Source organism: Huiozyma naganishii, chromosome 6, assembly GCF_000348985.1.
Source record: "Huiozyma naganishii CBS 8797 chromosome 6, complete genome".
NCBI lineage: Eukaryota > Fungi > Ascomycota > Saccharomycetes > Saccharomycetales > Saccharomycetaceae > Huiozyma > Huiozyma naganishii.
Genome location: NC_035927.1, coordinates 213,072 through 239,247, shown reverse-complemented (window position 1 = coordinate 239,247; position 26,176 = coordinate 213,072). Strand labels below are relative to the sequence as shown.

The window sequence follows — 26,176 nt, the reverse complement described above, 5'->3', positions numbered from 1 at the left end:
TCTTTTTGTGCGAACAAAAATTAAATTCTTCAAAAAAATAAAAATTTTCCGATGAGCTCGATTCCAGTTTTAACTGACTCGGTACCGTTCTGGTAGAAGTAAATAACGATCTGGTGCTTTTCTGTGGGTATTCTGAACGCAGAGAACATCGTATTTGAGAAAGAACTGAAAAATGACTGTTAAGGACGAGAAAGTGGATAAAAAGGAGAAGCCACTGAAGAAGGAGAAGAAAGAGAAGAAGGACAAGGTAGACAAGAAAGAGAAGAAGGATAAGAAAGTGGATAAGGTAGACGCAGAGAAGAAGGAGAAGAAGGAGAAAGTTAACAAAAAGGAGGATGTCGAAAAAGCTTTGATTGATTCTACAAAGAAGAGAAAGGCCGAGGATGAAATTGAAATCGACTTAGAGAGCTCTATCCCTCTATCCAAGAAACAGAAGAGACTGTTGAGAAGAGGTAAAATTTCTCTAGATGAACTAAATGCCAAATACAACATCGATCCTGCCTCCATCTCGCAGTTCAACAAGGAGCAAAAGGATAAAGAAGGCGATGGTGACAAGAAGGAAGACGTCAATAAATTCAGTGTCTGGATTGGTAATATGTCCTTCGACACAACAAGAGACGATCTGATCAAATTTGTGGTGGGAAAAACGAAGGAATTGGAGGACGAAGAAAGCAGAATCCCAGAGGCGGATATCCTGAGAGTCAAATTGCCCTTGGCTAGTAACGGCGGTAAACAAATCAAGAACAAGGGTTTCTGTTACATGGATTTCAAGACAGAAACACAAATGAAATCGGCCATTGCGCTTTCCGAAAATCAATTGAATGGTAGAAATTTGTTGATCAAGGATTCGAAGAGTTACGTGGGGAGACCGGACAAAAACGATTTAGTGAGTATGTCTAAAAACCCACCTTCAAGAATCCTGTTCTGTGGTAACCTCTCCTACACTACTACTGAAGAGTTGCTGAAGGCCCACTTCCAACACTGCGGTGAAATTATCAAAATCCGTATGGCCACTTTTGAGGATAGTGGTAAATGCAAAGGTTTTGCATTCGTCGATTTCAAGACCGAAGAAGGTGCCACAAACGCCTTGAAGGACAAGGCTTGTCGGAAGATTGCCATGAGGCCATTAAGAATGGAGTATGGTGAGGATAGAAGTAAGAGACAGGTCAGAAGGAGACCGGAAGATGAGAAGAAACCAGCGTTCGACTTGCCTCCTGACAATTACCAACAGGAACGAGCCCCACAGCAAGAAGAGAGAAGAGAGAGACCAGCAGCCAGAACGTTTAGCAACAACAGAGGCCATAGACCTGGACAAATGGCATCGAACAACAGGCTGAAGAGTAGTGTAGCCTTATCTTCCGCCCAAAGAGGTTCTGCCGCCATTGTCCCATCTCAAGGTAAGAAAGTCAAGTTTGATTGATAGAGTATTGAGACTGCTTGTTAATTCTAACTGCTCCGATTTAAGTACGGTATGGCATGTGTGTGGATCATAGTTTTACAACTTATAGCATTTTTTTCCTGTACATTGTCCTTATTTTTTTGTATATTACAGTAAATGATAAATTTTATATTAGGAGGAAATCTTAACGAAAAGTCCATGGACGAGGTGCGTAAACAAGGTAACCTTTCAAGATGTTGACTACAGAAACCTGAAATCCTGTAAGAGCTAAAGCAGGTTGTGGTTGAGTAAAGTGCGTAAGGACTCTGATATTGTTTATTTACGCCGTATACGTAATTATTGCTGGATATAGAAAATGAATATGATAAGGGTGATAAGATATCATCATAGGCATAAACAGGACACACACTTGATAAAAGACACAAATGTTAACGAGACAAATAACGATGCCACAAGTGTGGAAGTATCCATTACAGTGAGAAAGTGAAAAGTCACACCATTGACTCTGAGCAAATTCTCACGTATATAAAGCCTAACTACATCGAATGAATTGATCCTTCTATCTGTGACAATATAGAAGAGATCATCGAACCATATACTTATATATTAAGTATATACCAGAAGTCATACCTGAACTAAAACATCTCTTTACTCTACTACAATGAATAGCCACGGCGAACAAGACCCTATTCAACAATTATCTAGTTATATCAGTTGTGCTTTTTGTCTAAGACTTGTTCGTTAGTTAGGTCCTGGATTCAGATGCGGTCTTGAAAGATGCCGGTGCAGCTACCTTGGGGGTTATATATGTTCCGGATAACGGGCCATCCGCATGTCTCGAGTTCCTATACTCACATGTCGGGTTTATAATAGTTCACAAAACTGTATTTTGATAGGGTAACGGGTCATGAGTCCATTCCCAACGGGAGTTTCCAATTTATCCTCACAAATCCAAGGACGTCGCATTGACAGAATCAATCAATGGACAGTAACAACGGGATATGTTGGGCAAAGATATGTTACGTTTTTAGCTAAGCGAAAAACCACGTCAAACCCAAAATGCGACTGAAAGAAATTAGGGGACAGAAATATCTCTTGTATTCACAAATCGGCATCCCAAATTAACCCATCATCTAAGATTATGGTCAACAAAAACAATTGGGATTGAACGTACATCCACCTCGTGTTGGATAACTTGTTGAGAGTTGTCTCTCAATGTTGCCGCCAACTTTAAAACCACGCACATAAGGTGAGTGTCCTAGGCGGCCAAAGGACATAACTACAAAGTAAGAAAAAATTGGGCGCATCTAGATCAGGCCAGTCGATGCCCATTTTTTGTTTATTATCTTTACTCATTAAAAAGATATCAGATTTGGTTTTGTGATGGTCAATGCGATCCTGTGATTTTAGCTTACTTACTAACTAATTGTTACGCGAATTGAATTGAACATGTTATTCTACAATTATAAAAGGCAACAGCTCGTGACCCACAAGTTGTAAAGGCTTTCGCTCTATTTTGTTTGTTCATGGAAATCACTATCAATCGCAGACGCACGATAACAGGAACATTAGAATAGTTCATGCTATCAATAAAAAAATTGCAATTTGCTTCTAGTTACAAGCCTCACACAACCTCAATAAGATAAAGGTACTCAATCACGATACTCTGAAATAACCAAAGTATTTCTGTTCAATTTATCCTTATTGCGATGGTGACAAGGCCAAAACTCCGAACCACAATTCGATCGCATACTAACTTTTGCAGCTTTGTTAAATGGAAGCTTTCGCACTTTGAGAATGTTTCAGTGGGAATACCCTGTTTGAACAGTCTCTGATGAGAAGCGGAAGGACTGTTCTAGCAGCGAGAAGTCCCTACCCTGGTGCGGAGCAACTATTTTTAGAAATTTTCCCAAGAAGCAAGTCAAAAGCTGGTATATTTCCTGAAAGTACCAGTGGATATCACTAGCCACCCACCCAGCGGTCACCATTGCCGTGCCAACCGGGTCTACAATGCTACTATCGCAGTCGTCGCCTGTGGCTTATCGGCGTCCTTGCGTCAAAAGCAGCAGCAACTGCCAAAAAAGAAAAAAAGAAAAGAAGCAGAAGGATGTCAACAAAAGAACCGGGAAACAGCAGCAAACTTTCAAATTCAATCTTCGAGGTACATTGACCTGTGGATTACTGGACAGCTCTCGGTCAGTCGAATTACTTACCAGGTACAAGGAGGTTATAATTTATTCAATTGTACTGTGTTGTAGGCTCGACTGCTCCTGATACAAGCTACCTTGCTTTTTTGCTGCCTCTTAAATCCCTGGACTACTCAATCTCGAACAAAAGAAGAAATAACAGTCAAACATGGCTTATAACGGTACGGGACCCGGTATCCCGCCTCCATCGACAGATATAGTGTCCGAGCTACAACAGAGTATTACAAGTGGTGCCGTTGATCCCGCGGTATACACGTTGTTGCCCACGAGTCTGACCGCTCAGAGCTCTTTTGAACTCCAAAATTTACCATATTCCTCCTCGGTTGCTGTTCCTACTCCAAGTAGTACCCCAGTAGATGTCTCAGAAGTTTCACAGGTTACCGGTGGGGATTTGTTTACCAGCAGCAGCAACTCTATCAATCAATATTCTCAGTATGTGCCATCGCCTACGGATAGCACAAATCACCAACCAACTACAAGCAGTATAACGTCTTCCGAAGCGTACGTGATACCGGATATCACTAGCTCAAGTTATGTCACTGCCAGTAGCAGTTCTGTGGAGGACACTACCTGGTCGCAGATATTGTCTGCGTTTGAGAATGACACTGCGCAGTGGTCTTTAGCTGACTTATTGACGTCTACGGAACCCACTACGAGCTCTTACGAACCACCATTAACAAGCAGCTTTTTATCGTCTGGTATGCCCGTTATTCATAAATCTTCATTACCGGGGAGGTCCGAGCTAGATGAAAGTTTAGCAGCCAGATCCACGAGCATAATCTATTCCTCGTCGATACCGACAGCCACTTCTTCATCGTTGGCTCAATTGGTTGTGTCCTCGTCATCGTGGTACTCGACTCCGGTATCCTCGACTCCGGTATTCTCATCAGCAACATTATCGTCATCGTTATCACGGTCGGCACCATCTTCATCCATAAAGCGAATAACTTCGATACTATCGCTTCCACCATTGACATCCCAGTACTTGAATAGTTCATTGACGACGACAACGATATCCTCCCTGTCACCATCTTCTTCCTCTTCTGCCCCCCCATTTTCTTCGTCCTCTGCGGTATTCTATAATTCCACATCCGAGTTACCCTTTGCTGCAACTGAGCCCACCTCAACATCCGATGACTTTACGAGCTCCGCTACGGCGGTATCGTCATCCACAAGTCTGTACAGCGTGTCTGATGCATCAAAGGCGTTTTATTACATCTACCAGCAACCATACGTCTTCACAGATACGACGACCACATTTACGACCGATTTGCCCAAAACAACATCAATCATGAAGGGTAGATCGCAGTCATTTGTAGTCCCCTCGTCGACTGTAACGGCGCCAGTCAAAGCGTACAAGAAGTGGCTCGATGGCGGTGGGCTCGATGACTCATCGTCGAGCGGGCCCACGGCTCACTCCAAAACGGGGACTATCGTTGGAAGTGTAGTAGGAAGTGTTGGTGGAGTGCTGCTCTGTGCGGTACTGATCTGGTTTGTGATGTTCAGACGGAGGAAACACCTACGGTTGAGGAAGGAAAGTAGTCCATCACTGGAGGGGTTCCACCACGGGCTTGGCAGACGCACATACAACTACAACGCGACAGCCCTGTCACGAGATACACAAAACAAGGAAACTTCACCTCAGAGGGACCCCTTCAAGCGGGAATTCGATTTCAACCACAGAGGCGAGATGTCTCAGAGGCCCGCCGCGCCGCCAATACCACCACCAAGAAAGACCGTGCCCACGGGTACCACTCCGAGCAACGGACAGCCGCTACGGCACCCGCTGCCAATGGCGGACGAAACGCACGCGAGGTTTTCGTATATGTCCTCGGAGTACGGGTCCTCGATGGACTCGTCCGAAATCAACGACTCTCTGTCCACTGCATCGTCCTCGCTGCGTCTCGGGACGCGGCACGATAGTGGAGTGCCAAGAAACGGGAACCAGGGGTTTCTGAGGGAGATCATATAGAGAGAATTGCCGTTGTATGAAAGTTTCTTCAGTGCTGGTTCTTTTATAGAGTAGATACTTTTAGTGTTTTTAAATATATTGACGTTCTCTAATGAATCGAATCGTAGAAAGGGAAGGAGCAGACTTGGAGGTTGCTCAGGGACACGAGGAGCTTGCGAACTGGAGATGATACGCATAGGCAGCACGGTGCGAAGTGCTCCCGCGGCACGCCTGTTCCACAGCAGCGTGCGGGCGCTGAACGGGGGGTCTCTTTTCGGGTTGTTGACTCCGCAAGGTTCCTCGAAGGAGTCTGCTGCGGTGAGCAGTGTGACGAACCGGCTGCAGTTGGCGATGGAGTCCGATGAGACGGATTCCGATGCGGTCTCCGCGGGGAGAAAGCTGGTCACTTTGGAGACGGATAAGCCACTACAAGAATTCATCAAGGCACAGCGACCCATGGAGAGGCCCGCGACGGAGTTGCTTCTTTCCCCGTTGAGAAAGCGTATCTACGACGCCGTCTGTGAGAAGAACGGCGGATTCTACAAGAGGGGAACCACCGTGAGTCTTGATGGTTTGAAGCACAAGCTGGATCTGACGAAGGCGGAGATCGACGCATTGGAACCATCCGTGTACACGCAATCGTACCGTATCAAGTCGACGATGAAGAAGGCTACAATGTTTCTGAGGAAGTTCCGCGGTGTCGACCTGAAGAAGGGGATCACGCAGTGTCATTTCGCGCAACAACAGCTTGGTAGGGACGTTGGTGACTTACTCGAGCGTGCGATGACGGATGCGAAGAAGCTTGGATTGGACGCGGACGACCTGTACATCGCGCAGATATGGACAGGTAGCGATGGTTCGTGGGTGAAGCGGATTGACCACAAGGGCCGGGGCCGGATGGGTATTATCCGTCACAGGTACATCCACGTCAAGTGTGTGTTGCGGACGAAGAGTGTGACGAAGCGGAGACTCGCTTATGAGAGGGAATTGAAGCTCGATGCGAGGAAACCGTGGGTGCAATTGGCCGACAAGCCGATCAGAGGTGTCACTGGCGGCGTTTATAAGTGGTGAGAGAAGTGTGCCCACATGACAGAACGTGTAAATATATGGGAACGATGCCTACTCTCTTTTTTAGAATGTCAATGGTTTAACTATACGTTTTATGTATGTATATATATATCAAAATGATGGTGACGATTCGTTTAAGCAGAGGCTTCAGCGACTGGAGCTTCCTCAGACTGAGCTGGGGCTTGTTCAGTCTCCTGGGCGGCTGGTCTGTAGTCGTTGACGGAGGCGACCAAGACGGGTTCCTCGTCCTTTGGCTCGACGATGGTGACAGCGTCAGGCAAGGCCTTTGGACCCTTGGTGTTGGTGGCAGGGTCTCTCATGATCTTGACCTTGATACCTAGGACACCTTGTCTCATCAAGACGTGTCTGGTGGCGACGTCGATGAAGTCGTTGACTGGTTGACCGGAGTGGATCAAGAACCCGTCAGCGAACTTCATGGCCTTGGCTCTAGCGGCTCTCAACTTACCGGAGACGACCACTTCACAACCCTTAGCACCGGATTCCATGACGTATCTGACGACACCGTAAGCGGCTCTTCTGATCGCCAACCCGTTCAACAACTTGAACTTCATGGATTCAGCCTGAGCGACGGCGGACAACCCACGCTCTTGGACTCTTTCGGCGAAAAGAACGATGGTACCTGGAGCGTACTTGAATCTCTTCTGGACTAGAAGGGTCAATTCGTTGATTCTTCTCCCGTTTTCACCTAGGACCTCCTGGGTTCTGGTGGCTCTGATGATGACCTCGGTTTTGGTTGGGGTGACTCTGACCTCGACACCGGAGTAGCCTTCTTCGGCCAACTCTCTGGTGAAGAATTCATTCAATTCGGCGTAGAAAACACCGTCGGCAACAAGCTTTCTCTTCTTGGAGATTAGGGCAACCATTGTGATGTGAGTGGGGTGGTGGCTTGGGATGGGGGAAGAGAGGAAAGGGAAGTGCACCAACACTCAACTACATCTTTACAACAAGCAGATGCCCGATGGTACAGAAAAGTTTCAAACTGTGCGAGTTGCAATCTGCATTTGCGTCACTGTCCATGGGGCCTCCCCAAAGAGGAAACAACAAATCAAGAAAAACAAAACAAAACAAAATCAAAAAACATGTTTTGTGGATGCACGGATGCACAGTCACTCAGTCTTACACCCGCACCCCCCCGCCCAGACCCAGACCCTCTCCCCTGCCCTTCGGACTGCCGTCGTCCGCTTTGCTCTTCCCAAAAGGGGGTGACCGCGCTCTGCGCTCATACTCGCGCCCATTGCGTCAACCCTTGGTATATCCGTGTCGCGCGCGACGGCACCATTATCAATGTCCGGACAGAGACGGGCCCCCCATTGTCCCGCGGCCCTTGTCCGCACCCCTCACGAACCCCACCACGGTCCCGCCGGGTGTTAATCCGATTATGAGCAGGAGAACAATGGCCCCCCGGCAAAGTGTCGCGCCACGGAAACAAAAAGCCGCACAGAAACGCGCGCGGGGAACGGCTCCTGCGCCACCGCCTGAGCCCGCTGTGCCTTCACACACACACACCCGCACACAGGACCGCCCCCCGGAGAACACGCCGCAGCACCGGGGAAAAATCGGAATTACCCGCAGGCAGGGGGGGGGGGAACGAGAGAGGGACAATGCAGCACAATACAATACGCGAGCAAGCCCGTCCCTCGCCGTTAGCGCAGCGGTTGTGCACAGGGAACAACGAACATTCATACTGGCACATCCACGCTACACTACTGTACTACTACTTCTACTACTGCTGCACCCTCAGCCTCCTCAGACAGCGGTAACTCTAAAATCGTGATTAGTAACGAAAAGGGGCAGAGAGAAGAAAGAAAAAGAGAAGACACACACACTCTTTCTTCCCGCACTGCTACAGCCATTTCTCGCCGGTGCGTTTTTCTCGCGCTTCCTTTGTTCGCTCTTTTTTTTTTCCCATTTTTTTTTTTTTTTGAAGAATAAAAACACAGCACAGCACAGCAAGCGAAGAGAGGCGAGAGGCGAGAGTTGAGTACACGTTACGGTAGGTTGTGCAATTCAACCTTGTCTCTCACAATACTTTGAACGGTCACATTTTCTCGCTATCCTGCGTGTGTTATATTTGTTTTATATTTATTTGAGGGAAAGTTGTTATTAACACACAGTCTCTCTCTAGCTCTCTCTATTTCTTCGATATAGGGGAAAAGTAACGTACTCATCTCTTTTTCTGCTTGCGTGAGGTGCTCAAGGTGCTATGAGATCCATAAAGTGCGTGATCATCGGGGATGGGGCTGTCGGTAAAACGTCCCTGCTTATATCGTACACCACAAACACGTTCCCGACAGACTACGTGCCAACGGTATTCGATAACTACACAACTACCATCTCGGTCAAGCCAGCGGGGCCAAGTGCGTCGCCGAAGAACAGCACTGTGTCCGCCTCACAGGCGAAGAACGCCGCACCGGCCTCCGCTTTGCAAAATGAACAGCACTTCAAGTTGAATTTGTGGGATACTGCGGGGCAAGAGGAGTACGATAGGCTGAGACCGCTGTCGTACCCGCAGACAGACATCTTCCTCATCTGTTTCTCAGTCTCAGAACAGTCCAGTTTCCAAAACGTGAGGGAGAAGTGGCTCCCAGAACTGATGCAGCATGCAAACATACAGTCCTCGGACTTCTACGTCAAGCACAACCAGTACCCGATCCTCCTCGTGGGGACAAAGGCCGATTTGAGAGATGACCCGAAGGAGGAGCAGAAACTGAAGGATATGAATACAGATTTCGTACAGCAGGAACAAGTACAGAAGATGGTTCAAGAGGAACGGTTTTTAGGGTACGTGGAGTGTTCAGCGGTGACTCAGTCCGGTATTAACGAGATTTTCCAAACCGCTGTCAGGAGAATCGCGTTCCCACCCACAACAACAACAACACAGGAGACGCTGGATCAACAAGGTAAAGCGGGGACCCCCAGTATACTGTCGGATAGGCAACAGAAGACAGCGACGCCTGCACCTATGGGTGGTGGGACCGAGAAGGTGGACCCAACGGTGAAGAACGACAACGAGAAGAAAAAGAGTGTACCAAAGGTGGCACCCGCCACTAAGACGGAAAGTGACACGACACCCGCGGTAAAGACGCAGCATACACGGAAACAGGGGCCCGCAACGGGACACACGGCCAGTAGGACGGGGAAAAAGAACACTGCCCCGGATAAGAAGAAGTCGAAGAAGAGTAAGAAGAAATTTAAGTGTACTATACTGTAATAGCAGTCCATTCGCAATACCCCCCCCCCCACTAACAACTTACATATTCGCAAAGAGCAAGAACAAGAACAGGAAAACCCCAAAAGAAGAAGAATGGAACTTCTTATAATAATAAATAAAAGTAGCATACCTCTAGTAATCAGATACATACATCTATATATATATCTTATTATTACAAGGGGTGAACTCTCTTTCTTCGAATCACCGCTTGACACCGGCACTCTTCCGTTTCTTCGCCATCTTCTTCTCCAATGCTAATATATCCCTGCTCGTGTTCTCGTACAACTGCTTCTGCAACTCGGGATCCTCAAACTCCTTACGTGCAAACTTCACTATCGAACAGTCCACAACGTACTTGGCCCGATCGTCCTTCAAATTCACCTCCTCCAACTCCGGTGTGTTCAGCGCGTAAAGCACGCTCTGCGCACCACGACGACCACTCTTAGTGAACAACCAAAGGAAGGGATACAGCAACACACAGTACAGTGTCAGCAGGAGGAACACGGACCCGTTGCTCAGCACACGCCGTAGACTCTGCGACCGCATCGTGCCCGGTTGTACAACACACACTTTCACGTTCTTCCCACTCCTCTCGATCTTCTTCTCCTCCGCATTCTCGCTGATCCCAGTGTTGATCCGCCTCTGCAATTCCAACATACACAGCGCCAGTTGCAGTTTACTACTGGAGAAGAACTTGAGCGCGCTCTTGTAAGCACCCTTCTGCCACAAGGGGTCCTCCACGCGGATATCTCCCAACACCTGCAGCCAGCAAGTCGACACAATGATTCGTACGTCCCTGTCCGGCGGTTGCGCCTTAAAACTCGGTTGCAACAAGTCCAACAGGTGGAACACCCCGGCAAAGTTCGTAGCCATTTGCAACTCCAGCCCGTCCGCGGAGAGCTTTCTCACAGGTGGGGCAAACTTGGGCACCCCGAGGGGCTCCATGTCTCCGGACATCACAATCACACCGTCAAGCCTCCTTGGGGGCGAGTTATCCAGCCATTTGGTCGCGAACTTTCTCACTTGGTACAAGTCTGCCAGGTCACATTTCTCAAAATACACCAGCTCGTTATCCGTCTCCTCTTTAAACCCTTCCAGCCACTCAATAGACCACTCGTCGATCTCCCTCGTTAGAAAGATCAACTGCGCACCAAGCCGCGCCATCTGGTGCACCACAGAAGTGCCCATCCCCTGCGACGTGGCACCAGTCACAAGGTACACCTTCCCGTGCAGCTTCCGCTCCCACGTATTGCTCGGACCCCGCGACCAGTACTTGACCAGCACCGAGGCAAGCACATACGGTGCCACTTTCTTGATCGTGTGGAAGTACGGGATGCTGTCTGTCCCCTCGAAGATCGCCGTCCCAATAATGTTCAGTGGCATATCACCGTTCCTTACTCACTCGCACCAATTGGACCCTATAATCGAATGTAACAGCGTCGAAACCAGACCAGAGCTCTCTCGCATTTCACACTGATCCTTCAGAATCCGGTCCCCTCCGAACTTCAACTGCGTTCCAACTTCAATATTTTTTGAGCGATGAGTCTCGAAAGATTTTTAACAGTGAAAATTTTCCAGTTTTTGGCGATGAGCTTCAAATGACAACAGTTGTCGAAGAGGGAAAAAGTGTGTGCTGACAGTTGAGAGTAACTGTATTCTAGTGGTTGATAGTACACTTGTATTGCAGTTACACACTTTCCCCTGTTTCCCCGGTATTTTTTTCTCTTTCCAGGTAGAATGGACGAACAGGTAGTGTTCACCACGAACAACAGCGGGTGTGTGTCCAATGTGCACTCATTCGAGCAAGCAAATCTGAGACAGTGTAATGTCGGTGCGAAGAACAGTGCCGTGCTTGTAGGTGCTGACCATCTTTTTGTGGCGCAAGGCCAGAAGGCGCTGATCAACGTCTACGATGTCAGCGGGTCCACGAAGAGAGAGTCTGTCGAGCAGCGGCTGCCCCTACCGGAGAGTGTCAACTGTCTGGAGGTGGTCGACTCGATACCGTCCATACATGAGGGTGTCTCTGGTGTAGATGGGGTCCAGCACCAGTTGGGGGCGTTCCATCTGCCGTATCTGCTCCTGGCATCTACGGAGTCCGGAAAGCTGTACGTGTGGGAATTGAATTCTGGTGTATTGCTGAACGTCAAGCAGATGGCACACTACCAAAATATCACCAAGATAAAATCCGTCCTAGGTGGGAAGTACATTATAACGAGCGGGATGGATTCGCGTGTCATCGTGTGGCAAACCGTCGATCTCGTCTCGCAGGAAGATCCCAAACCCGTCGCCGTGATTCACGACCATACTCTCCCAGTCACCGATTTTGAAGTATCGTGTACCTCGGGGGCGCATCTCACCACTTCCGGATTAAAGTTGTTCACCACATCGTTGGATTCGACGGTTAGGTGTTACGATCTGAACCTGTGCGGGAACGACGGGAAGATGAAGTATGATAGTGCTGCCAGCGCAGTAAAATTGGTAGCCACTTTCTCCCTGCCACATGCTGTCCACGCACTAGCATTGGACCCCGCGGACAGAGCCATCTATCTCGGCACTGCGGACGGTTGTTACCAGTTGGCGCTCTACTACAAGCTGAACGGGACACAGATGGCCAATCTCACACAATTAAGTAACAACACCAACAAGGGCAAGCTCTACTCTGTGCTAGAACTGAACACAGCGATGACCCAGGATCGGAACGCGCTGTTCAGTATGGGCCAACTCGTCATGGAGAAAGTGATCGACTACTCCGTGGAGGTGCTGCGTGTATCGCTCGACGGCACGGTCCTGTTGGTGGGGGACTCCCAAGGGAGGGTATCCATCACGGAGATATACTCTAAACAGATCCTGCGGACTCTACAGGCGCTCACCACACAGGACACACTCGCGGGGAAGGTCACAAATATTCTACTCAACGTGTACAGTACGGAGGAGCGTGACAGATTGTCTACAGTGCTCGGCAGTGGAGACTCTCATAACAGCCACCACAATACGAACAAGATACCGAACCTGCAGAGGTCAATGTACGACAGAAGCAAGCTCGGACAGCTTCACGAGATATGGTTCCAGACGGGCGCGGAGATCCCATCTGCAACTGCGGCAATCGAAGACGCCACGCCGCTGTCGGATCTCGACGCATACCTGGACCACGCCAAGCAACAAGAACTTGTGTTCCAGACCGTGGACCGGACAGGATCCGAGCAGATCCGCCAACAGACACCAGGCGCAAGTGCGAGTGCAAGTGGAAGCGCGGCGTCCCCAGAGGAGGTCGCCCGCCTGCAGGAGCAAGTCCATAAGTTAACCGAGGCCTACAAAGAGTTGCGCAGCATCAACGAGACGCTGCTGCGGGACCGAGTCTGATCGAACTGCCCATGAAGCTATATCAATAAGACCACTGGCACAGCGAGGACCCGGTTCGTTATCAGCGACAACTGCCAATCGTTTAAAACAAATAAAAAAATACGCAGAGATATAATCACTGGGGTTGCCAGCTGATAAAGGCGAGCGGTGCTTTCTGGTGAGGTGGTGTATCAAGTCACGAGAAGCCTTGGCACACCCATATATATACATACAGGTAGATAGGTACTACAGAGACACTCGTATCTTGTAAAACAGAGAAGTGCATTGTGTTGAAATTTCACCTTCCATTAAATTATATTTTAGGAGTCATAAGGAACAAAGCGTTGAGAAATACAGAAAATTGCTCTCCCGTTTGCTGATTAGACATCTAAAATAGTTTATACCAGGGTACTGACAATAAGATAAGAGTACTGGATCGTTTTGCTACTGCTCCCAAGAAATGTCCTCACTTACCAAGCTGTTGCAAGAGAAGAGGGATAACTCGTCCCCATCTGGGACCCCCAATAGAACCGTGGATGGCCACCCAATTGGGGTAATTAGCGAGGGGGTCGTACCCTCTCGCGATGAGGGTGATAGTTGCTCTGCCATGGACTCTCAGGCGAACGGAACCACGAGCCCGATACTGAGAACCACTTCGAGAACACTGGATATAGGCCATTCGGGAAGAGCTGGGTCTCATGCCACCACGACTGTCACAACTGTCACACAGTTGGATTTTGGGACCGACGAGGATGAGGGGAATAACTCGATAGCTGAGACGCCGAACTCTTCGCTTGGCGATCAACAGTTCTCGTCTAGTTTCTTGACCGCCAATTTTGCCCATACTGCCACGATGCTGGGGACTAGTGGTCCCTCGAAGGGGGACAGATTTGGTTCGTTTATCGACAACGGGTACGCTCCACAATCTTCCTCGTCTCTGAGAAACGGGTTCAGGCAGTCGCACCCAAGGCAGATCCCCTCTTTGTCTTCCAGTATACCGTACTCCGTCCCCAACTCGAACAAGGACTCCGCATCGAATGACTCGAACAGCAACGGCTCGTCAGTGTCGTCATCCTGGTTGGAAGCGTACGGGGGCGCTATGCCAAGTAACATCTCTGCGATCGACTCAAATATCATCTCCTCGCCAAAAGTGGACTCTGTCGAGCCCAGATTCATCATCTCAAAACACAAATTGCATAGGGCATCCGCGGAGAACGCACAGAACAACGCCAACTTTGGGGTTGGCAGCTTTAATAGCAGCAACAACTACAATACTAATAACCATAGCAATGGTAATCACCACCACAATAACAACGGCGGTAGTGACGGTAGCGGTGCGGAAAATATCTCCAGATCGAGCTCATTCTCATCGTCCCTGGGGAACCTGCTCTTCTCAAAGGGGTCTTCCTCGCATGCCCATCACAACCCAACTACGAGCAACCTATCCTCGGCTCTTGAGATGCACTCGAATAATGTGCCCTTATCGGCCGCAAAGGTCTCGACGACGAACGCCAAGGCTATACCAAAGCCATCGAGAGCTAGAACAAGCAGTATTTATTCCGCATCGAGACAGCCGTCGGGCTCTTACCAGGATTCCCAGCCGTACGGATCTCCTGAGCAACAAACCGTTTTCCACGCCGGGCCTAGCCAGAGCGTGCCAAGAAGCCACCACTCCTCGTCCATTGCAAACTTGAGAGGCTTCTTCAAGAAATCGGGATCCAATTCCGGCGGCTCACCAAATAACGCTGCGCAGAACGGATCCCCTTCAACGACAACGGGGAACGTAGCGATTCCGCAAATGAGCTCATCGTCGCATGCCTCAGGACTGGCGAACCATAGAACCAACAACAGTATGTCTACCTCGTTCACCGGCGCAGGGTCTTACACGTCGTTACAAAACGGGGAAAGCTTGTACGGGTCCTCCCAAACTGATACAAACTTGCCCTTTTCCAAGAGGTACGTCAAGACAGGAGATGATCTTGGTGCTGGTGCAGGAGGGTCCGTTAAACTGATGAAAAGAATCGCTGACAAATCCATATTTGCCGTGAAGGAATTCAGACCAAAGCTGGACTCCGAATCAAAGAGGGATTATGTCAAAAAGATCACATCCGAGTACTGTATCGGGACAAGTCTGCACTTCCCAAACATCATAGAGACAATCGAGATTGTTTACGAAAATAACAGAATCTTACAAGTCATGGAGTACTGTGACTACGACCTGTTTGCCATTGTAATGAGTAACAAGATGTCTTACGAGGAGATATGCTGCTGTTTCAAACAAATCCTGAGTGCCGTGGAGTACTTACATAGCATCGGGTTGGCCCACAGGGATCTGAAACTGGATAATTGTGTGATAAACGAAAGGGGGATAGTGAAACTGATCGACTTTGGTGCCGCCGTCGTGTTCTCTTACCCATTCTCCAAGAATCTGGTGGAAGCCAGTGGGATCGTGGGTAGCGACCCTTACCTGGCACCGGAAGTTTGTATCTTTGCCAAATACGACCCGCGCCCCGTGGATGTCTGGTCTACCGCTATCATTTTCGCCTGCATGATTTTGAAGAAGTTCCCCTGGAAGATTCCAAAGTTGAGGGACAACTCTTTCAAATTGTTCTGCTCGGGAAGAAACTGCGACTCATTGAGCACTCTGGTGACAAGAACACCCGAACCACCTTCGTATGACAACTTGGAGTCGAGTAACCATGCATCGGGGAAGCAATCGCAACATTCGTCGCACAACAGTATCGATCCCAACAATCCGAACATTGGGCCGCAGCGGCTGCTGCACTCATTACCGGAGGAGTCGCAGCACATCATCGGTAGAATGATCGATTTGGCCCCCGCGTGTCGTTCCACCATAGACGAGATCATGGACGATCCGTGGATCAAAAGTATCGACATGTGCCACGTTGTAGCCAACAAACTGAAACCAACGGTAGTCTCAGGACAAGATCACACACATACCCAAGTAGACCAAAGCGAGGCCCACATTGCAGGTCTCGAGAAGAAGAAGAAACAACAACAGAACGCCGCAAGCACTACAAACAAGTAAATATGTTCCCGCAGATATATCCCCTAAATATAACTATGTTATATAGATATATGTATATACGTGAAGTCCAAAAGTCGTTAACAAGAAGTTGAACAGTTGTTTCCGATGTTTTACAGTAAAAAAACGGTTCAAAATTTGCTGAAGTCTTCAATACAAGAATTGCGCACTTGCAAAGATATGCTCCTTTTGGAGGGAGGAGAGACGACACACAGACCTCTCCACTCCCCCTCATGTCTCAACCAGTAAAGAATATACTGGTTAAATTGATAGTGGCAGCGGGTCAAGCGGCGCCGTCTCCACCAGTGGGCCCCGCGCTAGGTTCCAAGGGTATCAAAGCTATGGATTTCTGCAAAGAGTTCAATGCAAGATCAGGGATATACAAACCTGGCACACCGGTCCCCGTTATGATTACTGTGAAGCCAGACAGGTCGTTTTCCTTTGAGATGAAGTCACCGCCGACTGGGTTTCTTCTTCTGAAGGCTCTTGGGAAGGAGAAAGGCGCTGGACAACCGAACATCAATACGAAGGAGGGCACTATAGGGGAACTGTCGCTCAAACACGTATACGAGATTGCGAAAATCAAGAAGACAGACGAGAGACACGCCCTTTTGGATATAAAGGGAGTCGTCAAATCGGTGATTGGCGTAGCAAGAAGTATGGGTATAAAGATCGTACCTTGAGACGATGGCAGAAGAACACAGGGCCTGTAAATAATATACGGAAATTGTAAATATGATGTTCGATGATATATATATGTATAAGATAGTTAGACGGGGAAGATGGAAAGATTAAACAAAGATAAAAACAACAACCAAGCAAGCTCTTTTAAAAGCGACTGTGATAACTCCGATCAGTTGGAAAGGTTATTTGTTCTTCTCTTCTTGTTCTTCTTCCATTTCTTCCCCGATTTCTTGCCATTAGGTGGGAAACCTGACGATGCAGAAGTGTTGGGCGAAGATGACAGGTTTTGCAATGCTACGTTCTGATCGTTACCGTTACCGTTGCCGTTGGTAGATGCAATGTTCTTTTTCGTTGGCAACTCCATGGATTTGACACTCGATAGGTCATCTCTTAACTTGATCGCTTTGGAAGTCAGCCTAGTATAGACTAGGTAATATGCGTTCGACTCCCTCAGCACGTCTCTTTCTGTAATTTTGTTGATGTACTCGTCGTCATAAGTTGACCAGCTACCATCCGGTTGTTTGCAATGCGCAATGTAATGACCTGAAGATAGAGAGCGACCTTCGTGGACTACGACACTTATCAGTTGATATTTGACGGGCAACACATCTTGACCCTTGGGTGTAGCCTCTTTGTCACAGTATTTTGTTAGGTCCAAAAACATTGGATATGAGACAGCTTGTTTCATCTTGGAGGAAGATGTACCATTGAATCTGAATTTTTTCAAATGAACCAACAAAGTCTCAGGGGCCCGCAGTATCGAGTTACGTTTTGCCGCATTGGTTGTCTTGTGGCATTTTTCACAGACGTAGCCCTTCTGTTCGTTATCGACCCTGATCAGCTCAGGGTTGAAAAAATCTTTGATCGACTTCTCAATCGAAAATTTCCTGTTAACGGCAAGTTGCTTTGCCTGTGCACTGACCTGTTGAGTAGCCGCCTTGCCATTGCCAACCTCCAAAGAGCCGTTCTCTGTAGTGGACGAATCCTGGGTAGTATTACCGCCGTTGCTTGTATTAGCCTCTGAATTTATGTTGAGATCTGATTTATTCTTGCCCTTCAAGTGTAGCGACAGATCATAGAAAGGTTGTTCTGTCTTGGAAATGCTGCCGCACGACTTACAAGTGACCGCCTGTTTCAATAACCCTCCAAAGATGTCGTATATTATCGATTCGGTCATCTTGTGGCCCTTTGGAACGGAATCCTCTTGTAGTCTGGACATCAAGGACATAAAATATTCGTGAGAATCCTCTTGTTGCCATTCGCTCATCATACAGTTGATATCGTCTAGTCTACAGATAAGCTTGTTTGGATCAATATAGGTACCGATCTTTTTTTTCAGAATTTCATTCGGGAACCACATCCTCCTGCTAGTTTCTGCCAAAACGGTGGATACAGAAGTGGGCGAGATTGTATCACTGTACTTGCCACGCAGTATATCAAAAAGATAGTGCTGAATTGCTGGGATGTGTAACATTGCCTGCACCGCGGCATTTGTGTAACAGGTAACACCATGATTTAGTAAGCCTCTAGGTTTCAAGCTGGACAGGTCTCGCCCCCAATTTTTAACAATCTTGGAAGGCAATGCAGAGCCCTCATCGTTCTCGTTCTCGTTAAAGGCGTAAAAATTGGATAGATCGGGGGCAGCTGAATCCAGCGACGTTTGTGAGGAAGTACTCTTTAAAGTGGTTGTAGATTGTCTCGAAGTAGGCGTCTTATGTTTCAATTCATTCTCGTCATCACGATCCTCCTCCGGTACTGTTTCCTCTGGTTTATTTTCTGGTAGGGCTGTACTAGCTCGTTTGTTCTCCTCGCGCATTTTCTCCTTTTCGATTTCAAAGGCCATCGACTCCTCGAGCAAACCTACTTTCTCTGAATCTGAAATCCGCGAAATGTCATCCTCTTTATTATCATCATTGTCGTCCTCCAATTCAAAACTTTGATCGTCTTCGTCGTCATCATCATCGTAACTTTCTTTCTCTTCGCCTTTCTGGTCTGCATCTTCTGTTGCGACAGGTGCACCCAGATCCTCCCCCAGATCTTCATCTGCACTGTACGTAGCCGTTGCCTCACCGTCTCCAACTGCAGAACTAGTCACCGTCTTCAAACCACCGTTAATAAAATCTTTAGCCTCGTGGAACACATCTTCCGACGCATCAGTGTCACTACTGACGTCGCTATGGAGCTCCTGATCCACCGCCAGTTTTTTGTTCAATTGGTCCCTCCTCTTGCCCTTCGCCGCAGTGTAATTGGCCAAAGCCTCAGCCATGGACTTGACCTGTTTCTTCGGCGTTTCCCGTACACTAGCGACTCTATCAGAATGCTCACCAGCATTGTCACCAGCAGCCATTTTGGGAACTTCCACCGTACCGTGCTTCTTCCCAATCACTATATACGAAGGGTTCTTGAGCATCTGCGAAGAGATGCGTTCCCCTGCACCAACGGTCGCCTCCGTTGCCTGTTTAAACTGCAGCGGGTTCAGCAGCAGCTTGTCGACCAGCGGCTTGATATTCTCGTTCGTTGTCATCGCGGGTGACTATCCTATATATATGTATGTACGTGATGTTGCAGAAACCACACACAGACAAACCTTTTTTTTCCTTCCTGATCAGAAAGAGCGAAGAAGAAAACAACGTACGAGGGGGGAAGGGTAGAAGTATAGGTGTTCTGCACCAGTGTGCGTATCTATCTATCTATCTATATTTTGTGCGTACGTGTAACGTATGATTCTTAACCAACGCGAAAGACAAACTCCTGTCCAAATACACCAAGAGCGGGTGTGGGATCAAACGGACCACCTCAAGAGAAGCGGTAAAAATTTTTTTTTTCGATGCCTCGAATTTTTTCTGCACAGAAAAAAGAAAAAAGCAATTCAAAATTACCTATTTGGTTTCGTTGCACGACGAAAAGGGAAACAAGCGGGACAGTTACCGCTTTGGGAAACTATTTCCCAAAGCGGTATGTTAAAAAATACACCCACACCTCCTCATCGCTCGTTTCCGAATTCGGTAATTACGAAGCCCGATTTTGTGTCACTTTCTGTAGCGGTCGTCGTTTTGAACTTGTCAGCGTTGTAACTGAAGGCCATCGACAGCGGGTCGGATGCGTTGGTCGCTGCTATTCCGATCCTCGATGCCTCCGTTATGTTGGTGTTGTTGGTGTCTTCTTGCAGGAAAGTGTATTCTGTTGGTGTGCAGTGGGGTAGGTTTTCTTCTGGGGATGTTGCCTTCACGTCAATGCCGCCAAACTCGACTACAAGTCGGTCCCAACAGCATATTGTCCCCCTGGGGGTGCCCATGAGTATGCCTTTATCTGGGCAGTTTGTAGCGTACAGTTTTTGGTTCCGGGTCGTCTCGGGAAGTTTCAGAGAGTTGACCCTCTGGAAAGACTGTCTCACATCGAGGACGCTGATTTCACTCGAGTGCCTCTTCAAAACGTAGCAGTAGTGTCCGTTCTCACTTGTTAAAACTTGGTAAATCCCGTTACCCCCGTGCGACTTAGCGAGCTGGGTGAGCTCACAACATCGCTCGTCCAGCCCGTGCAACTCGTTGTGGTAGTTGCCAAATACGACCATGTTATTGACCTTCGTGTCGTTGAAACAGGACACGATAGACTTGTGGGACGCGGATTTCCCGCACTGGCGGCGCGTCGATTGCAACTCCAACAGGGGCTTGTCACGGTTCATATCGTAAACAGATACTCTGTTTCTAGTGGAACCCATGTAGAACCGGTCGTCAGCGGCCCTCGGGAAAATGTGCAAAGAATAAGGTACATTGTAATTCTCGTTCAACTGATCCAGCGTACTGTAACTGAAATTAACCTGTTCTTCACTACCAGCAGATAGACCGTACAGCTGAATGGGGATATCCCGCGAACCTAGTAATACAAAATTACCGGACGTGTTCTCGTTGTACAGAGAATACCTCGGGCTAATGCAGCTCGATACAATAGACCTATTTTTGAAGACCCTTGTAAAGGGGACTAATTCAGGTGTACAGTCACTGGTCGCCTCGGGAACCAAGTACTGTCTAACCCCGCTGTCATTGGACACGGATACAATTGATGTACCGTCGTTAGACCATTTCAGATCTTGAATGACAACTGGCTTCTCAAGTTTATCGTCGGCGTACGACGAATATTGTAGTTTTGGGAATTGGTAATCTGGTTGGGTTAAAACCAGCGCTTTGTGTTTAGCATTCTCGCGCTGCCAAATCCGGGAGAGATCCCTACCGTCGAAAGTGTCATTGGTGCTGAAAACAACCTTGATACTTGGCATCCATGCCGTATTACGCTCATTCAGTTGTTTAGTCAACGAAGCTTGAACTCTATTCAAAAAATTACACTGTTTATTTTTTTATTCGAGTTTGAGCATTAAGGATTTTATTTCATTAAACAGTTACACGAATATATACAACTGTATATCTTCTATAAGTAGTGGTACACCATTACGTTCCCGACAAATAATACTATAATACAGAGTGTCCAAAACATATTTTCAGTCGGGATGCCGTTTCGTAAGATACTGGCTCCATGACTTGGTTCCGGGCTCGGTGTTTTTGGTTGCTTGGCAGACAGTAATGCTATAATCTGATCCAATTTCTGAGAGTTACTGTCAACATTATCGCGTAACTTCAGTAAAAAATCTTCAGTTTCATCTGCTTTTGGTACAGGGGGCGTCCTTGAAATGTTTGGCAGTGGGCTACCGAATGATGATATGACAGATGGCACTCTCTCTGGTTGTTTTGGTTGTTTTGGTTGCGGAATTTTCTTCCCGGAATCGTGCCATAACTCCAATTCTTTTAATTTCTTCTCAACAGATAGTTTATCCTTTGTCAACAAAGTTCTCCATTTAGCAGTCATCTCTTTACGTTTCTTTTCTATCTCATTATCTGGTAATATGTCATGATCAACATTCTTAGAAGTCCCGGCCTGCCGTATAGGATCTAAGTTTGAGATTCGAGGCTGTGGTATGTCTGTATTATCCTGTGACATATAATGCAATGGGATTGGTTCCCCCAACGACTTTCGAAGCGCAGTTAAACCTTTTCCCTCATGGCTGGTTACTCTCTTCTTCGGGTAAAGTGGACGGGCATCCCATCGGCTAGCACTACCACCGCCGTGTTTCCTACCACTAGAAAAAATCAAATCGTTACGCGATATCATGCTGGGAAAATACTCATCATCAGGATCTTCCTTCAAATCTGCATATGCACCTCTATCTAATACTCCCTCATTGGACAAGTGACGAAACCCGATTTCGGATTTGATTGTCTCATCGCTGCCAGTTACTAGCGCTTCATTTGGATTCATTATAGATGTAGAGTTATTTGACACGACACTGGGATTCCCCGTACTTTCTCCATCCCATTCCGTGTCCTCTGCCGAGTCAGTTATGTTACTATTTGTTTTCAGTCTCCGTTTCTGCTCTCGGATCGCCTGTGCTTGAGTCAGAGTCCTATCCATGTGCTGACCGCCTCGTGGTCCAATTCTGGTAGTACTTTGATTTGAATGGACTGGCATTCATACAGAATCCAATCTGCCTCTGCAACCCTTTTTGGGTGTGTTTCAAATTTGGCGATACAAACTCGATGCTGGTTGCATTTAGAATTGCAATTTTTTTTCTATTTCCATTTAAACCACAATTTGAGGTACAGCTTGATAGGAAAGGTAATGAACTGCATACGCGTTGGCGGCACGTGCAAGGAATGCTGTACATATGTATATAGGTAAAGATATGTATGAGTTTACAAATGAGATTCGTTAAAATTCGATACGTCAGATAGAGAAGAGTAGAAATACAAAAAATGGTGCCTGTATGTGACGTAGCGACGCGGTGTGCACATATTCTAAACGCATTTTGAACTCCTGTTACACGATTACCATGACGCGTGGCATACGTTTATTGTAACTAGTTCATTTCTGACTTTTCGAGCTAGTTGAAATTAAATTGTTGGTTCACGTTGGATCCGAACCCGAATGTGTTCCCCGCGGTTTGAGGTGCGACAGACTCGTCTATGACATCGTCCTCTGCACCAAAGTAGGTTTCAATAATGTTGAAAGCCTTTTCGTAAATCTTGTCGTTTTCGTTCTGTTGCAAGTTGAAGATCTTCTCCATACCACCAACCCTCTCGATGGCGTCCGCGTTTTCGTTGATGACCAACCCACGGGCCTCCTTATCGCTCTCACCCATCTTTAGTATGTTCTCCAGGGCGTCCAATGCAACCTCTATGATTTTATTGTCGGCAATCTCCAACAGGTCACACAACGGCTTTATACAGTCTTGGGAGACGAGGTATCTGATTATTTCCGGTTTCTGTAGACCACCGGAGGATGCGTTGGAGATGGCCCAGCATGCCTCCTTTTGAGTCTTGTAGTCTGCGACCTTCAACAGTTTTACGAGAGATGGGATGAGGTTGGCATCGATGACGGCTTGGATCTGTTCCGTGTTCCCCGCTGTGATGTTGGAAATGGTCCAACACGCCTCCTTCTTAATCGATTCCTTTGGAGAGTTTAACAAGTTTCTTAGCGCTGGCAACACACCGCAGTTGATGACAACTTGTGTTTGCAAATCGTTACCCGTGACGATATTCCCGACGGCTCTCAATGCTGGGGTTTGAACCGTTGTAGAAGAGTGGTCCAAAAGTTCAACGAGTCTCTTTGGGATTCTGTTGTCGATAACTTTTTGAATGGCGTCTGCAGGTCCATCGGAGAGGTAAGAGATGGCCCAGCAGGCATCGACCAAAGTTTCGTTATCCAGCGAGTATATCAACTTGGCCAAAATGGGGAGCGCCTGTGAGACGATGGTCCAGTCTGGCTGTGGTTTTTTACCTCTGCACAGGTTAGACAAAGTCCAAGTCGCCGTTCTAATTAGAGACACCTTTGGTGAGTTGAACAGACCAAGTATTGGTTCCATGGCGGAACACTGGAGCACGTAGTCTCTGTAGCTTGTAGAGTCACCGGCAACGTTACCAAGAGCCCAAATGGCTTGTTCTTGGACCTCCACAGATGGGTTGTACAGCAACTGAATGAACAGAGGCACCGCTCCGGCCTCCACGACCACTTTAGTTTGGTCAGAGCTCCCAGATGCAATGTTGGTAAGCGCCCAAGCTGCCTCCAATTGCAACATCTCCGGCTGGTTTTCGTTCATAAAGTTGACTAAAATGGGGACTACACCAGACTGGATGACCACGTCAATTGGCGGGCGGTGCTCCCTGGACAAGATTTGTCTGAATTTTACCGTGGCGGCCAGTTGTTCTTGGAAGTCTGCAGACTGGATTTGCTCGATCATCTGTGGCAGTTCCAGTTGCAACTGGCTGTAAAATTGTTGGTCTGCAGAGTTGCTGTTGTCATCCTCGTCCTCGGAGTCGACACCGTCCACGGGCGGCACGAAATTTCTCCTCTTCGCCAACACTTCATCTCTCTTGGCCTTTCTCAGCTCGATCTGCTGCGTGTCTCTTCTCCTTCTGAGCTCATCCGCGGAGAACCTCCCTTTATTTTTGAAGTTGGTCCGTCTGTACTCGGGGACAAACTTGCTGGTCGAGCCAGAATCCTCTGAGTCCATGGTATGTGTTGCTAGTGATGCTGCTGTGGCTGCTGTTGCTCCTGCTGTGTCTCGCCAAATGGGTATCACCAATCTGACACTTCACAGAACACAGCAGCGAAGACTTCTTCAAAAATAAAAAAAAAATTTGGCAGAAAAAAATTTCCTTCGAAAAAGAAGAAACCATGTTTCGTGTGAAGTGATATAGTAGAATAGCATGGCATGGAGGGAGGGTAACAGAGAAGTACCAAGGTACTGGACGCTCTGACCCATTAGATGGCACCTCTGTCGGTAGAGTCACCAGCAATTGAACTAAGAACACACATTCTATATTATTATTTATTATATCAAATCACGTTAATTATATAGCCCCGCGATACCTAAAGAGATATCGATGGCTAACAGATAGAAAAAGAAGACGGAACGACCGAACTAACGGTAGAACCTGTTGCCCTGTTTGACAAGTACCCACTTTTTCAAGATGCACCCAGTTTTCAACATCTATCTTTCTTGAAACGTAGAAGAAAAATCTTGATCAATCGACACACACTATCTCGCAACAAGAAGTTTTCCACTTGTAACAGATAGATAAAACGTAGAAACGGATGAACACGAGGACGTAGCGGAAAAGTGTCCCTGATATCTGACAAATCTCTACTCACACACACAGAGCGGGAAAAGTCTTCAAACACAGAAACGATAGCCATTCGCCGACGAACGACATACACGGAAGCATACCCGAATAAAAAGCGAGTTCAACAGGGGAAAAGTAAAGATGGGATTCACACACGAAGAAAGAAAGAAAGAGAAAAACGGTATTAATACGCACAAACCATTACAATTTCTCGGATTGTAAAAGTATTCCCCAGTAAGAGTAGGAAAGAGAGAGGGAGAGAAAGAAGGAAAGGACCAAAAGCGCAAACAGAGAGGGATAATTGAGAAGGAGAACCGGGAAAAAACTGATATCAATATTGCAAACGCACAACAATCAGATTGGATAATCCCTCACATTCATAGCAACAGCAAAGCACCAGCAACCATGGCACTCCCAGCAGTCAAACCGTACAGTTTGAAGGAGTCGACTCTTGAGACTGGAGAGGCAGCGTTTGGTTGAACCAACTTGACGTCTGGGGTATGAGAGTGGTGCTTAGTCTTGTTGAATTTACCGTACTTGTGAGTCCCAGATGGCTTTGGTTCATGGGATTTCTTGGTCTTGTTAAATCTACCGTATCTGTGAGTATCGGTTGGCTTTGGAGCATGGGACTTCTTGGTCTTGTTGAATCTCCCGTATCTGTGGGTATCCGTTGGTTTTGGAGCATGGGACTTCTTGGTCTTGTTGAATCTCCCGTATCTGTGAGTCCCAGATGGTTTTGGAGCATGGGACTTCTTAGTCTTGTTGAATTTACCGTACTTGCGAGTCCCTGATGGCTTTGGTTCGTGAGACTTCTTGGTCTTGTTAAACTTACCGTACTTGTGAGTCAAATGGGTGGAGGTAGTCACGAAAGTTGTGCTTGGTCCACTGAAGGTCATAGTCGTGGTGAACTCCTTCTCCTTCCCAGCAGAGACCACTGCGGAGGCAGCGATACCTGCAGCGACAACGGTAGTGAACTTCATTTTATTGGAAAGTATGGAACAGCAATACTTGACCTATCTTGGGAGAGTGACAGACACTTACTTGCACAAAAACACTAACCCAGGCTTTCAAAGACGTTG

The 26,176-nt window shown here is 47.5% G+C and overlaps 15 protein-coding genes across 15 annotated transcripts; 8 read left to right on the top strand and 7 right to left on the bottom strand.

The window, feature by feature from the left end:
- Window positions 1-172: 172 nt before the first annotated feature.
- Window positions 173-1,420, top strand: NOP13 (Nop13p; the record flags this gene model as incomplete). The annotated part of the gene is made up of 1 exon (XM_022608561.1): window positions 173-1,420. The coding sequence occupies one exon, from the start codon at window positions 173-175 to the stop codon at window positions 1,418-1,420; it is 1,248 nt and encodes a 415-aa protein (XP_022465046.1).
- Window positions 1,421-3,754: 2,334 nt separating this feature from the next.
- Window positions 3,755-5,578, top strand: TDA7 (Tda7p; the record flags this gene model as incomplete). The annotated part of the gene is made up of 1 exon (XM_022608560.1): window positions 3,755-5,578. The coding sequence occupies one exon, from the start codon at window positions 3,755-3,757 to the stop codon at window positions 5,576-5,578; it is 1,824 nt and encodes a 607-aa protein (XP_022465045.1).
- Window positions 5,579-5,743: 165 nt separating this feature from the next.
- Window positions 5,744-6,628, top strand: MRPL22 (mitochondrial 54S ribosomal protein uL22m; the record flags this gene model as incomplete). The annotated part of the gene is made up of 1 exon (XM_022608559.1): window positions 5,744-6,628. The coding sequence occupies one exon, from the start codon at window positions 5,744-5,746 to the stop codon at window positions 6,626-6,628; it is 885 nt and encodes a 294-aa protein (XP_022465044.1).
- Window positions 6,629-6,759: 131 nt separating this feature from the next.
- RPS3 (40S ribosomal protein uS3) lies at window positions 6,760-7,509 on the bottom strand (the record flags this gene model as incomplete). Its single annotated transcript, XM_022608558.1, has 1 exon — window positions 6,760-7,509. One exon carries the CDS (start codon window positions 7,507-7,509, stop codon window positions 6,760-6,762), a length of 750 nt encoding a protein of 249 aa, XP_022465043.1.
- A 95-nt stretch (window positions 7,510-7,604) lies between these two features.
- Window positions 7,605-8,420, top strand: KNAG0F01280 (uncharacterized protein; the record flags this gene model as incomplete). Its single annotated transcript, XM_022608557.1, has 1 exon — window positions 7,605-8,420. The coding sequence occupies one exon, from the start codon at window positions 7,605-7,607 to the stop codon at window positions 8,418-8,420; it is 816 nt and encodes a 271-aa protein (XP_022465042.1).
- Window positions 8,421-8,849: 429 nt separating this feature from the next.
- Window positions 8,850-9,857, top strand: RHO5 (Rho family GTPase RHO5; the record flags this gene model as incomplete). Its single annotated transcript, XM_022608556.1, has 1 exon — window positions 8,850-9,857. One exon carries the CDS (start codon window positions 8,850-8,852, stop codon window positions 9,855-9,857), a length of 1,008 nt encoding a protein of 335 aa, XP_022465041.1.
- Window positions 9,858-10,058: 201 nt separating this feature from the next.
- PBR1 (putative oxidoreductase) lies at window positions 10,059-11,240 on the bottom strand (the record flags this gene model as incomplete). The annotated part of the gene is made up of 1 exon (XM_022608555.1): window positions 10,059-11,240. The coding sequence occupies one exon, from the start codon at window positions 11,238-11,240 to the stop codon at window positions 10,059-10,061; it is 1,182 nt and encodes a 393-aa protein (XP_022465040.1).
- A 354-nt stretch (window positions 11,241-11,594) lies between these two features.
- IPI3 (chromatin-binding/pre-rRNA-processing protein IPI3) lies at window positions 11,595-13,217 on the top strand (the record flags this gene model as incomplete). Its single annotated transcript, XM_022608554.1, has 1 exon — window positions 11,595-13,217. The coding sequence occupies one exon, from the start codon at window positions 11,595-11,597 to the stop codon at window positions 13,215-13,217; it is 1,623 nt and encodes a 540-aa protein (XP_022465039.1).
- Window positions 13,218-13,656: 439 nt separating this feature from the next.
- NPR1 (serine/threonine protein kinase NPR1) lies at window positions 13,657-16,245 on the top strand (the record flags this gene model as incomplete). The annotated part of the gene is made up of 1 exon (XM_022608553.1): window positions 13,657-16,245. One exon carries the CDS (start codon window positions 13,657-13,659, stop codon window positions 16,243-16,245), a length of 2,589 nt encoding a protein of 862 aa, XP_022465038.1.
- Window positions 16,246-16,475: 230 nt separating this feature from the next.
- MRPL19 (mitochondrial 54S ribosomal protein uL11m) lies at window positions 16,476-16,925 on the top strand (the record flags this gene model as incomplete). The annotated part of the gene is made up of 1 exon (XM_022608552.1): window positions 16,476-16,925. One exon carries the CDS (start codon window positions 16,476-16,478, stop codon window positions 16,923-16,925), a length of 450 nt encoding a protein of 149 aa, XP_022465037.1.
- A 170-nt stretch (window positions 16,926-17,095) lies between these two features.
- UBP10 (ubiquitin-specific protease UBP10) lies at window positions 17,096-19,450 on the bottom strand (the record flags this gene model as incomplete). The annotated part of the gene is made up of 1 exon (XM_022608550.1): window positions 17,096-19,450. The coding sequence occupies one exon, from the start codon at window positions 19,448-19,450 to the stop codon at window positions 17,096-17,098; it is 2,355 nt and encodes a 784-aa protein (XP_022465036.1).
- A 459-nt stretch (window positions 19,451-19,909) lies between these two features.
- On the bottom strand, window positions 19,910-21,199 carry SWT21 (Swt21p; the record flags this gene model as incomplete). The annotated part of the gene is made up of 1 exon (XM_022608549.1): window positions 19,910-21,199. The coding sequence occupies one exon, from the start codon at window positions 21,197-21,199 to the stop codon at window positions 19,910-19,912; it is 1,290 nt and encodes a 429-aa protein (XP_022465035.1).
- A 149-nt stretch (window positions 21,200-21,348) lies between these two features.
- Window positions 21,349-22,443, bottom strand: KAR1 (Kar1p; the record flags this gene model as incomplete). The annotated part of the gene is made up of 1 exon (XM_022608548.1): window positions 21,349-22,443. The coding sequence occupies one exon, from the start codon at window positions 22,441-22,443 to the stop codon at window positions 21,349-21,351; it is 1,095 nt and encodes a 364-aa protein (XP_022465034.1).
- Window positions 22,444-22,855: 412 nt separating this feature from the next.
- On the bottom strand, window positions 22,856-24,484 carry SRP1 (karyopherin alpha; the record flags this gene model as incomplete). The annotated part of the gene is made up of 1 exon (XM_022608547.1): window positions 22,856-24,484. The coding sequence occupies one exon, from the start codon at window positions 24,482-24,484 to the stop codon at window positions 22,856-22,858; it is 1,629 nt and encodes a 542-aa protein (XP_022465033.1).
- A 990-nt stretch (window positions 24,485-25,474) lies between these two features.
- On the bottom strand, window positions 25,475-26,077 carry KNAG0F01180 (uncharacterized protein; the record flags this gene model as incomplete). Its single annotated transcript, XM_022608546.1, has 1 exon — window positions 25,475-26,077. The coding sequence occupies one exon, from the start codon at window positions 26,075-26,077 to the stop codon at window positions 25,475-25,477; it is 603 nt and encodes a 200-aa protein (XP_022465032.1).
- Between the last annotated feature and the right edge of the window lie 99 nt (window positions 26,078-26,176).